At 39.0% G+C, this 11,536-nt stretch overlaps 3 protein-coding genes across 3 annotated transcripts; 2 read left to right on the forward strand and 1 right to left on the reverse strand.

Annotated features, from left to right (window-relative positions):
• Positions 1-497: 497 nt before the first annotated feature.
• On the forward strand, positions 498-7,025 carry BCR41DRAFT_301984 (CPSF A subunit region-domain-containing protein; the record flags this gene model as incomplete). Its single annotated transcript, XM_022020649.1, has 16 exons — positions 498-785; positions 1,023-1,103; positions 1,211-1,353; positions 1,513-1,656; positions 1,763-2,295; positions 2,640-2,734; positions 2,829-2,906; positions 3,068-3,289; positions 3,398-3,542; positions 3,682-3,851; positions 3,953-4,573; positions 4,673-5,128; positions 5,270-5,447; positions 5,571-6,118; positions 6,278-6,425; positions 6,571-7,025. 16 exons carry the CDS (start codon positions 498-500, stop codon positions 7,023-7,025), a joined length of 4,305 nt encoding a protein of 1,434 aa, XP_021883795.1.
• A 328-nt stretch (positions 7,026-7,353) lies between these two features.
• BCR41DRAFT_393785 (hypothetical protein) lies at positions 7,354-8,082 on the forward strand (the record flags this gene model as incomplete). The annotated part of the gene is made up of 2 exons (XM_022028590.1): positions 7,354-7,842; positions 7,969-8,082. 2 exons carry the CDS (start codon positions 7,354-7,356, stop codon positions 8,080-8,082), a joined length of 603 nt encoding a protein of 200 aa, XP_021883796.1.
• A 506-nt stretch (positions 8,083-8,588) lies between these two features.
• Positions 8,589-10,508, reverse strand: BCR41DRAFT_234127 (GDP-D-mannose 4,6-dehydratase). The gene is made up of 3 exons (XM_022020092.1): positions 10,006-10,508; positions 9,534-9,760; positions 8,589-9,395 (listed from the first exon to the last, which is right to left on the reverse strand). The coding sequence occupies exons 1-3, from the start codon at positions 10,163-10,165 to the stop codon at positions 8,733-8,735; spliced, it is 1,050 nt and encodes a 349-aa protein (XP_021883797.1). The 5' UTR covers positions 10,166-10,508; the 3' UTR covers positions 8,589-8,732.
• Between the last annotated feature and the right edge of the window lie 1,028 nt (positions 10,509-11,536).

The following is an 11,536-nucleotide window of genomic DNA, read 5'->3' on the forward strand; positions in this document are numbered from 1 at the left end:
ACTATCATAATAATGAGCTGTATTGCTTGGTAATATTTATTGGCGTCTCGTGGGTTTGCGTTCTGGGACTACGTTTATGAGTCCCTTAATATTTGTACGCGACTTACTTTGTTGCCATATTGGGAAGTTGTTTCAGTCAGTGGCTTTTATGACACGCGCTTCTTTTTTTATGGCGATACTCTTGTTTGAGCAATACTCATTTACCAACTGCATCTTTACTTTACGGACAATATCAGGAACAAACTACAGGCTTCACACAAGTCTTTTTCTTCTTCCTTTCCTTTTCCTTTTCCTTTTCTTTTTACAGCTTTTTATTTTGCGTGTTTTTTTTTTCTTGGAACTGAAAGAAAGCGTCATCAATAGTTAATAGGTAGCAATTGGCGACCTCTCCAACACACACTCATCAATATATAATTGTAGCCAACCAAAAAGATTTTTTAGGAAGAGGAGCAAATTTCAACTAGTAGGATTTTCTTTTCTCTTCATTGCAGGAAACAATGTCGATGTATACACTTGCCAAAGAGCTTTTCCCGCCAACAGGGATTGAGCGAGTGGTCCGCTGCAACTTTGTACGACCAGACGTTCTCAATGTCATCGTTTCAAAGTCAACGGTCTTGGAGATCTACAATTTCACCGAGCCAGCACAGGCTGATCAGCTGCCCCGGTTGGAATTGGTAGCAAGCTATCGAATGAACGGGAGTATCACATCCATGGGTGTTATTCGAACAAGTTCCTCGGGCCAACATGGACTGGACAGCATCCTGGTCAGCTTCAAGGATGCCAAGGTTTGTTTACTCGCTCTAGTCTCAGCCTCTCTCCGACTTTTCGCACCATCGCCTTACGACTCAGTTGTTATTACTATCTACGAGAAAGAAATTGAAGATGGGAATAAGGATAAGGAAGGGAAGGAGAGAGAGCGCAAATATGGGATGAAATCTCTAATAAAGCGCCATTTATTTTTTCAAAACTATGTATCTTTTTTTTTTCAATGCATTTTCTGGTTACTTTAAACCTGTTCATAGATGTCCTTGTTGGAATGGTCATTTTCGAATCATTGTATTGTCACGGTCTCTATCCATTATTATGAACGTGATGATTACAAGGTAAAAAGAAAATAAAATAAAAATAAAGGAAGGGAAAAAAAAAAAAAAAAAAAAAAAAAAATTGATCAGTTTGTCAACAATTTTTTATTTTTCATTGCGCAACGTAGCAAGAATTCTTGAATAATTCGCACCCAACAGAAATCCGTGTCGATCCCTCGCGACGATGTGCTGTGCTTGCATTTTATGGAGATAGGCTCGCAGTACTCCCATTTAGGCAAGATGAAGTCGTCATTGGCGACGAAGACGATGCGTCAAAGTAAGGACAAATATCTTCATCCTTCGAAATAAAGGAAACAAGCAGAAAAAATGTATATCTGTAAATCTTGGATACCGGATGGACTGCGAAGCTAAAAGATAATTCCTCTGAATTCTTTTTTTTTTTTTTTTTTTAAAAAAAAAAAAAAAAAAGAAAATGGCCATACATGCCGAGCTATGTGATGACCTTATCCGACATTGACTCCAAGATCAAGAATCTCATCGATATGGTTTTTCTTTATGACTTTTATGAACCAACTCTTGCAATCCTCTTTTCTCCTGAGCAAACATGGACCGGGTATGTCGTTAGAACATAATTTACATAGAAGTATGATCCACAGTGAAATAAGGATGTGTCTAGTCTATCTTTCTCTTTCTAACTCTTTTTTATCCCTATTGTTTAGTCGTCTTGCAGTGCGCAAAGATACATGCTCATTGGTTGTAGTATCTCTCGACATCACGCATAGAGTTTATCCCATCATTTATTCCATCGACAAATTACCATATGATTGTACAAAGGTGATCGCAGTCCCCAAACCTGTAGGCGGACTCTTGATTGTTTCGGCAAATGCGCTTATTCATCTGGATCAAGGGTCAACAGGCGTGGGTGTAGGTTTAAATGCTTATGCGCCTATGGTCACTGATTTTCCGCTTCAATCCCAGCATCACTTCGACATTGCGCTGGATGGAGCAGAGCATGTATTCCTGGCACCAAATCAAATACTATTTACGCTGAGGAATGGGGAAATGTACGTTGTTGAACTTCAGCAGGAAGGGCGATCGCTCTCTGGGTTTAAAATCGAAAAAGTGGGGTCAAGTATGCAAACGTCATGCAAGTGCTCCTTAGGTCTCGGATATTTTTTTGTCGGATCAAGATATGCGGATTCCATGCTGATCAAATACTCTACCAAAGACCAGGTCAAGGTATTTAGAGAAGGTCAGCAAGAAGCTCTTTTACTGTTTATTCATTAATTTTACTTAAGTCATCTGCTCTTTTTTTTTTTTTTTTTTTTTTTTTTTTTTGGAATTATATATAGAAAAAAAAAAAGAGTGCAGTGATCCCTATCAACTCTATGGATCTAGAAGACGGTAGATTTTATAGCAAAAACCATGATCATCCATTTTGGTCTCATATTTCTTTGACAACATTTCTTAGGCAATAACAAATATTGTCAATGTGTGTTATTAAATCTTTAGAACTCTATGGACAAGATGTGGAAACTGTAATCGATCAACAGGCAGACAAGTCAAAGGACGAGATGGAATCAGCTATGGATGCAGGAGAGTCAAAATGGCAGTTCGAGATATGTGACACTCTGACTAATACGGGTCCAATTCTCGGCTTCGACGTGGGACAGCGTGCAAGCAATGAATTGGTATGACCTTCATGAAGAATAGCCGATACCTCAACAGGACCTTTTTTTATTAAAGGGAATGAACATTGACATGTATATGTTCCTTCCTTTGTAGCACTCGGAATTTCCTCCGCAGCATGAACTCGTGGCAGCAACCGGTACAGTTCAAAATGGAGCGCTTGTTGTCTTTCAGGTAAGCTCTAATGTACTGGATTTTTTTTCTTTCGATATTCCATATAGAGCGCAGAGTTTTAACCTCATGTTTTGATGAAATAAATAATAATAAATAATAATAATAATAATAAAATAAATAAATAAATAAAAAAAAAAAAAAAAAAAAAAAAAAAAACTTAGAGAAATATTCGACCGAACGTCATTCGATCCACAGATGCTCTGAAGGGGACCAAGGCTTTATGGACAGTATATTGTCGCAAAGAGATCATTTTTGAAGGGGTTTCACAGTTTGAGAGCCGCAAGGTAACGACAGCAGGAGATGAATCCGATGAAAATTACGATAAGCTGATGGTTGTCTCTATGGAGAGAGCTACAGACCAAGGCACACATAAAAGTACACTGGTATGTTATTTTGAAATGTGTAACAGACCCATTCATTTTTTTTTTTTTTTTTTTTTTTTTGTTCGTGGCTAACCAGAAATAACATGCTCCTAAAATGTTCGGCTTTAGGTACTGGCTACCTCGGGAGATGATCTACGGCAGCTTCCCAATTCCCAATTTTACTCAGAGGGACCTACTATCGCCATTGGGTCTTTTTTGGATGAAACGAGGATTGTACAGGTTTATGCTAGTGGCGTTCGTATTCTCAATGCAGGTAAAAATCGATATAAGAAACTCTTTAAAGCCTGTTGAACAAGACGACTCAATTTAGATCTTTATTTTTTTCCCCAGCTATGTTTTGATTATTTACTCACGCGAGAACTACTTTGTTTACTAATCAAAATTCCATATAGACTGTAAACTCAAGCAACTTGTCCCGATTGGGGAACATCTTTCCATTGTGGCTGCTAGCATTGTTGACCCATACATCCTACTGCTGCTTCATAATGGCTCAGCACTCCTCCTTAAAGGCGATATGGCCACCAAAGATGTAACCATCCTCAGCCAATCCTCTGTTCTCAATGTAATGGCAGGCAAGCATCATGTTCCTGTTGAGATGTATTGATTGGTGTTCAATTTCTTTTTTCTCTCAGCTCTGACTTTTTTTTCTCTTTTATGTATCAGAGCATCCCTATCAAAAGTTGCTGTATATACGCAGACACGACGAGCACTATACTGACTGTCAAGGAAGCGCCGACGATGGCCTCTCTTAGATCGAGCGCAACTAGAAATACATTGGCTACTGTCAGTACAGTGAAAAAAAGGACCAAGAAGCAGAAGAAAGAAGTCCCACGAATCATCGATGATATTGACTTGGACCTTTATGGACCTGAATTGGGCGAAGGAAGAGAGGAAGAAGAAGAGGAGGTCGAGGAGGAGGATAGGGATGTTGAGATGACGGGACCCGCACCGACTGAGACCAATGCAAACGGGGATATTCCTTTGGATAATGTTACTATGGATGGCGTCCAATCTACAGCGAAGGCAGCTATGGCAAACCCAGAAGGAGAGTCAGTTCAGGCTACACATTGGTGTATTATCTATAGAACGGACGGAGCTTTTGAAATTTATCAACTACCTGATTTCAAGGAGGTATTCTTCTTCCCTCACTTCGATCTCTTACCAGAAGTGTTGTCAGACGCGCCTGCACATCAAGATACCAAGCCTGCTGGGCACGCACGAGAGATTTCAGAGCTGATTATGGTCAATATGGGGGAAAAGGATGTAAAGAAAGTCTATCTTGTGGTAAGTGAAAAAGACTGTACTTGTACGAGTCTATTTGAATTCTATTTGTAATATCTAGCTCATTTCGCCTTGCTGTATCCTACTGTTGTTAATAAATAGGTTCGAACGTACCGCGGCAACATCGCGGTTTACAAGACATACCAGCACTTCCCAACAATAGAGCTAGATGGTGCCGGGAACCCTATTGACCTTTCAGATCGCCTTGCTATTCGCTTCAGGAAGGTACCGATAGATGTGGTAGCAAGGGAAACTCCTGACGAGGATGAAGAAACAACTATACCTACCACCATGGAAGGTGACAGCGCAAAAGCTATTGAACGAGAGATTGCAAAGCAGGAGAGGAGGAGGCAGCAAAAACCCAAACACTTGATCCCATTTACAGATATATCAGGATACGAAGGCGTCTTTGTCCTAGGGGCTTCCCCAATGTGGATTATGGGTGGTGGAACAGGGCTACCAAGAGCGCATCCTATGATTTGTGATGGGAAGGTTGTATGCTTTACACAGTTTCACAACTTGAATTGCAAGCATGGTTTCATGATGCTTAATGCAAAGGTAACAAAAAACAATCTAAACACAATGCTGCCTTAATACTCCAAAACCTATAGTAAAATATGAGAGGCTTTTTTTTTTTTTTTTTTTTTTTTTATTTTTTTTTAATTTTCTACTACTTTCTGATGCGATGTCCGGATATAGGGTGATCTAAGGATCAGTCAGCTTCCTTCTGAGGGCATTCATTATAATATGCCATGGCCTATTCGCAAAGTGCCACTGAAAAGAACTGTGCGACATATCCGGTATCATCCGACCTCTCAAACATATGTCGCTGTAACGGCCGTACCGGATCCTTTTGTGATCAAGGATGAAAACACTGGTGCACAAGACCCTACGAACCCCAATCCCTTTGGCGCTGCTGACACCAACAAGCCCGTAGGTTTAGAAGCGGCAGCAGCAACCTCTATGGCAGATTCTCCTTCTTTCCAAAATGGTAATGCAGACCCTGGCAATCAATCCAAACCCAAGTCTGTAGCTGGTTTCCATCCTCTTGCAGAGAGACAGACATTGGAATTGATTTCGCCCGTCACCTGGGAGACTGTGGACCGATATGAGCTGAACGAATATGAGATCGTGACGAGCATTGAGACTGTCAGTCTAGAATCAAGTCAGGATGCTTCCGGGCGCAAAATGTTTATCGCTGTGGGGACATCGTACATCAAGGGCGAAGACTCCGCCATGCGGGGGACGATCTACATTTTTGACATTATTGACGTTGTTCCTGAACCGGACAATCCACAGACGAACCATAAACTGAAGTTGCTGCGGACTGAAAACGTGAAAGGCGCTGTTACGGCGCTGGCAGCTTTGTGTGGATACCTATTGACGTGTGTTGGTACCATGCTATTTGTTCGTAGTTTTGAGGATAATGAAACATTGACGGGCATCGCGTTCATGTTTGTGCAGATCTATGTAACAAGTGTCAAGGTGGTTAAGAACACCATCATGCTGGCAGACGCCTATAAAAGTGTGTGGTTCGTTGGCTTTCAGGTAAGCACTTTAGTCTTTTTATCTTTTATTTTTTCTTTTTCTTTTTTCTTTTTTTTATTTTTTTAAAAAAAAAAAAAAAAAAAAAAATGAACGAATGATAAATGACAGAAAGTCTTCTAAATATCCAAAATTGCCTTTTAAAACCGTGTCATTTGTTAGGACGAACCACCTAAGCTAGTCCTGTTGGGCAAGGACTACAATCCAATGGAAGCCATGAATGTAAGCTATCTAATTGAAAACCAGTCGATGAATATAGTGGTCGCTGATTCTGAGAAGAACATTCGCCTGTTACAGTATGCCCCGTTCAGTAAGTGAAAAAGCTTGTCAGCTCTTTATACGTATTTGTTTATTTAACTTTTTCTTTGATTTTCCTACAATGAGTTTCTATAAATTCAACTTTACTTGAATTGATTTAGCTATATCACTAAACAGTAAATCTCTATCCTCATTAGATGTGCAATCATTTAGTGGTCAGAAGCTGATTTGTCGCGGCGACTACCATGTGGGTTCGCAAATTGAATGTACGATATCTGTTCCAAAGATTGTGTTGAGCGGCTCAGATGAAGGGATCAGTCATTTGACTATATGTGGAACTCTGGATGGTGGACTTTGTATGATCACACCAATTCCAGAAAAGACAAGCAAGCGCCTCGCACTGTTGAGCACCCAGATTGTGAATGGAGTCCAGCAAGCCGCAGGGTTGAATCCACGTTCATTTAGGCTATTACAGTCAAAGGATCGACTTAACTATAACCCCGTGAAGAGTATTTTAGATGGCGATTTATTGTTTGAGTTTATCAACCAGCCTGCAAATAGGCAGAAGGAAATGACCAAGCAGATTGGAACAGGCGTGGATCGGGTGATGGATGATCTAGCGGGTATCTCTGTGGCTGCTGATCACTTTTAAAAAATCGAATAATAATAATAAATTAGATTGTGTCGCGTCATTTCTGGTGCATTTTAAATCTGTTCCATATCCCTTATTGGACTGGGTAATAAAAGCACTAGACTTTAATCCAGAAAGCAAAGCTGGCTCTTGTCCCAACATCGGAAGTTTTCTTGGCGCCTTGTAGAATTTGGCTAAAAAGCCATGCATTTTGATTTGAAGGTCTTTTTTTTTTTTTTTTTTTTTTTTTTTTTTCTTTGTTTTACTCTTCACACTTTTCCACAAGACGCCTTTTAACCTACCGTCACCTTAACAGTTTTTCTTTTTTTTTTTTTAAAAAAAAAAAGATATGAAGTTTCAATCAACGGTTGTGGCGATCGCATGCGTCGTCGTAGGGTTGACGGCACTAGCTGATGGGGCGACTATTAAACATCGGGATGAAAGTAAAAACAAGAATAACAATATCAAAAACAAGGACAAGGACAAAAAAGATGATCGCAACCACAATCCATATATGCTATCAGCTGCTGAGGAACGCTTTTCCTCCTGTGGAAATCCCAACAGTGATTTCTTCAAGGTAGACTCGATTAGTTCGAACCGTCATTTGTGTTCTGGCTGCAAGGCCTGTATCGATATCGGGGGTTCGCTTAAGGGCCGAATCGAGAAGGGGGCCCAAGTCCGTCTAAAGATCACGAAGTTTTTTCTACCGGTGTATGAAAAGACCTTTGATTTATGTTCTATTTTGGAAGATACAGAGGGAGATGTTCGTTGCCCTATTGAAGCTTCAAACAATCATCTTCATGCATGTATACCTTTAGACACGTCTATTCCCACGAATGTAAGTTTTATTTTTATTTTTATTTTTATTTTTTATTTATTTATTTATTTATTTTTTATTTTTTTAAAACAAGTAAAAAGAACCAAGTTTAAATGCTTTCTTTTTCTCCTTTTTCTTTTTCTTTAGATTGCGGCCAGTTCTACGTTATCTGCAGTGACAGCAAATTACGAGCCATTATTTTGTATAACAGGCAATGCCATGATCGAATCCAATTGTCCCAGCGATGCTTGTGATCAGTAGGAAAAAGAGAAAAGAAGAAAGAAAAACCAGTTGCTCTCACAGCAGGAAAAAAAAAAAAAAATAAAAAAAAAAAAGAGAGAGAGAGAGAGAGAGAGAGAGAAAATGTTACTTGGATATTACCTTGAGCAAGCCAGGAACCAAAAAAAAAAAAAAAAAAAAAAAAAAAGAAATAAACTGGTCCGTGCCTTTGATACATGTACACAAGAAATGGTGCAAAAATACAAAACTTGTAAACTTGTGTAACGCGTTTATGATTCCATGCTGTTTTATACATGTTACATGCTCATGTGCTACCAATCACACACAGCAAAAGAGAGAAGCAACGGAAATATTAAAAAAAAAAAAAAAAAAGATTAAATTCTTGTTGCTGCCAATTATCATACAAGTTTTTTTATTTTATTATTTTTATTATTTTTATTATTTTTATTATTTATATTATTTTTATTATTTATATTATTTTTATTATTTATATTATTTTTATTATTTATATTATTTTTATTATTTATATTAATTAAATGCTTTCTACAAAAAACGAGTTTTTAGTTCAAGGATGGAGAGGGTATGAACGTAATTAAAGACTTCTATGTATAAAAACAGGAGGAATAAATTACAAAGGGATGTTTTTTTTTTTTTTTTTTTTTTTTTTTTGTTTAGTTAAAGACATCACCAGCAGCAACACCAGTCAAATCAGCCTTGACCATCTCTTCGACCAAGGCATCAAACTCAACTTGGCGCTTCCAGCCAAGCTTTTCAGCAGCCTTGGCAGGGTTACCCAAAAGCAACTCAACCTCTGTAGGACGGTAGTAGGCTGGATCGACACGAACACGGATCTTACCCTGGCTATCGAACCCGACCTCCTCCTCCGCAGCACCTTCCCAGCGGATGGTCTCGCCAATGGCCTTGAATGACTTCTCAACAAACTCACGGACAGTGTGCATCTCTCCCGTTGCCAGGACAAAGTCCTCGGCCTTTTCCTGTTGAAGCATCCTCCACATACCCTCGACGTAATCGCGAGCATGGCCCCAGTCACGCTTCGCGTCCAAGTTACCGAGGTAGAGGCACTCTTGTTTGCCCAACTTGATTGATGCGACAGCGCAGGTGATCTTACGGGTCACAAAGGTGCGACCGCGGCGAGGAGACTCGTGGTTGAAAAGGATACCGTTGCAAGCATACATGTTGTAGGCCTCACGGTAGTTGACTGTGATCCAGTAGGCATACATCTTGGCGACACCATAAGGAGAGCGAGGATAAAAGGGAGTGGTTTCGCTCTGAGGAATTTCCTGGACCTGTCCGTACAATTCTGATGTAGAAGCCTGTGGAAATATTAAAAAAAAAAAAAAAAAAAAAAAAAAAAAATCAATAAATTGTGGGTCCTTAAGCCCTCTCCTTTTTTTTTTTTTTTTTTTTTTTTTTTGACCGAGAATAGGGAATCAGTTAAAGTGATAGTGTACCTGATAGAAGCGGACGAGGTGTGCAAGGCCGCAGGTACGGATGGCATCGAGGAGACGAAGAGTTCCGACGGCATCGACATCAGCAGTGTACTCGGACATGTCAAATGAGACCTTGACGTGGGATTGAGCACCCAAGTTGTAGATCTCAGTAGGGAGGACCTTGGAGATGATGTGAACCAAGCAAGTTGAGTCGGTCAAATCACCGTGGTGAAGGCGCATCTTGGGGTCTAATTACAAGCGTAAGAGGGAGAAGAGAAAATGTATTCATGAGACAATGAATAATGAATATGATAATGATAATAATAATATGTGTAACGCCATAGTGTAGTATTTGTCCATGCTCCTAAATGATCAACACAATCCTGCAATCGCTGTAAAAGTTTTTTTTTTTTTTTTTTTTTTTTTTTTCCTTTTCCTTTTTCCTTTTTCCTTTTTCCTTTTTCCTTTTCCAAATGATTAAATCTATCCTTACTCTCATGGGCATCCTTGTAGAGATGTTCAATTCTGCCGGTGTTGAAGGAAGATGATCGACGAATGATTCCGTGGACTTGATAACCCTTCTCGATCAAAAGTTCGGCAAGATAGGAGCCATCTTGACCAGTGATACCTAATGGAGATTTTGAAGGTGACATATTAAAGTTAGAGGAGATATGATTCGCGTCGATTTTTAATTTTTAATTTTTATTTTTATTTTTTTTTGTCGATCCTTGGATCTGAAGGACCATTGAAGGGAGAAGCATTTGATCAATTTACCGGTGATAAGGGCAACCTTGCGCTTGCGGTAGTCCTCAGGGGACATGTGGACGATCTCAATTGGGGAAGTCATGTTTGTATAGTGATTTTTTGTATGGGAAAAATAAAATAAAAGAAGGGGATGAGGGGAATGAGGGGAATGAGCGATGAAGAGAATGAAGAAAAAAAAAGCGGAATGAAGAGCGATGTCAACCCAGTTTTTATACTCCCACTTTGAGATTCAAGATGAGGTTGTGATGAAGGACTTTTTTTTTTTTTTTTTTTTTTTTCTGCTCACAAAACGGTTGGTCGTCTTATTTTTCTGATTAAGAGTCGAGTCTTCAAAGATTTAATTCGACCAATCTAAAGTCATGATTGGGAATTTTTTGACTTTATCTCTCTCTCTCTCTCTCTCTCTTACTCTCACTCGTCTCCCGTCTGCTATCTCCATTATCTCTCCATACATATTGCTCTCTTACACTACTTCTTCTTCTTTCCTCTTCTTCCACTTCTTATCCTTATTCTTGTCTCTTTCTCCGCCATTCTCTGTTCCCCCTCCAGCCTCATTTTCCATTGTTATTCAATCTTTCTTTCCTAAAATCTCGCAATCCCCCCCTGGGAACTGCAAGTCCATTGTTCAATCGAAGGGAAATTAATTTGATCTAGAAATAGAAAAACTTTAAATCTGTCTCGCTAGATCAGCGACGCTCTCTCTCTCTGTCTCTTAAAAGGATAAGTGATAGGGATGTGGGACACATGGACCAAAACTCTAGCCTCTAAACAACACAACCTGGGGTCCATTCTCTCCGATCCTTTTTTTTTATTTTTTACTTTTTATTTTTTATTTTTTATTTTTTATTTTTCTTCTTAAATTGATCTTCTATATTCTTTCTAATGAGCTCTATTCCTCACTCTCATTCTCATTCTCATTCTCATTCTCTCGTTCTCGTTCTCGTTTCTCGTTTCTCGTTCTTCTTTCTCTGTTTAACTTTTCTTTCTTTCTTTCTTTTTTTTTTTTTTAAGAAATAAAAAAAAAAAAGCTAGTGGATGAATATTTGTCATGTAATGTTGGTAGCTTTCACTGCACAAGGGATGTTTGTCTGACACGTTTAGTTATTTTTGCTTGCTTGTGCCACCCACAATAAATAAAATGTTGGATTGATCATTCCCACGACAGACAAAATTCCTAAAATTATATAAAGTATTTTACATTGTGTAGTATGAATTTAGTATGGGAAGGAAGAATAGAGCATGATTCGTAAAAAGGCCAT

Source organism: Lobosporangium transversale (assembly GCF_002105155.1).
Source record: "Lobosporangium transversale strain NRRL 3116 chromosome Unknown BCR41scaffold_8, whole genome shotgun sequence".
Classification (NCBI taxonomy): Eukaryota; Fungi; Mortierellomycota; class Mortierellomycetes; order Mortierellales; family Mortierellaceae; genus Lobosporangium; species Lobosporangium transversale.

Coding starts and splice junctions, on each gene's coding strand:
- BCR41DRAFT_234127 (XM_022020092.1), bottom strand. CDS start 10,165: ATGTCACCTTCAAAATCTCCATTAGGTATCACTGGTCAAGATGGCTCC. Junction 9,761..10,005: donor CTACAAGGATGCCCATGAGA/GTAAGGATAGAT, acceptor GCTTGTAATTAG/ACCCCAAGATGCGCCTTCAC. Junction 9,396..9,533: donor ACCTCGTCCGCTTCTATCAG/GTACACTATCAC, acceptor ATATTTCCACAG/GCTTCTACATCAGAATTGTA.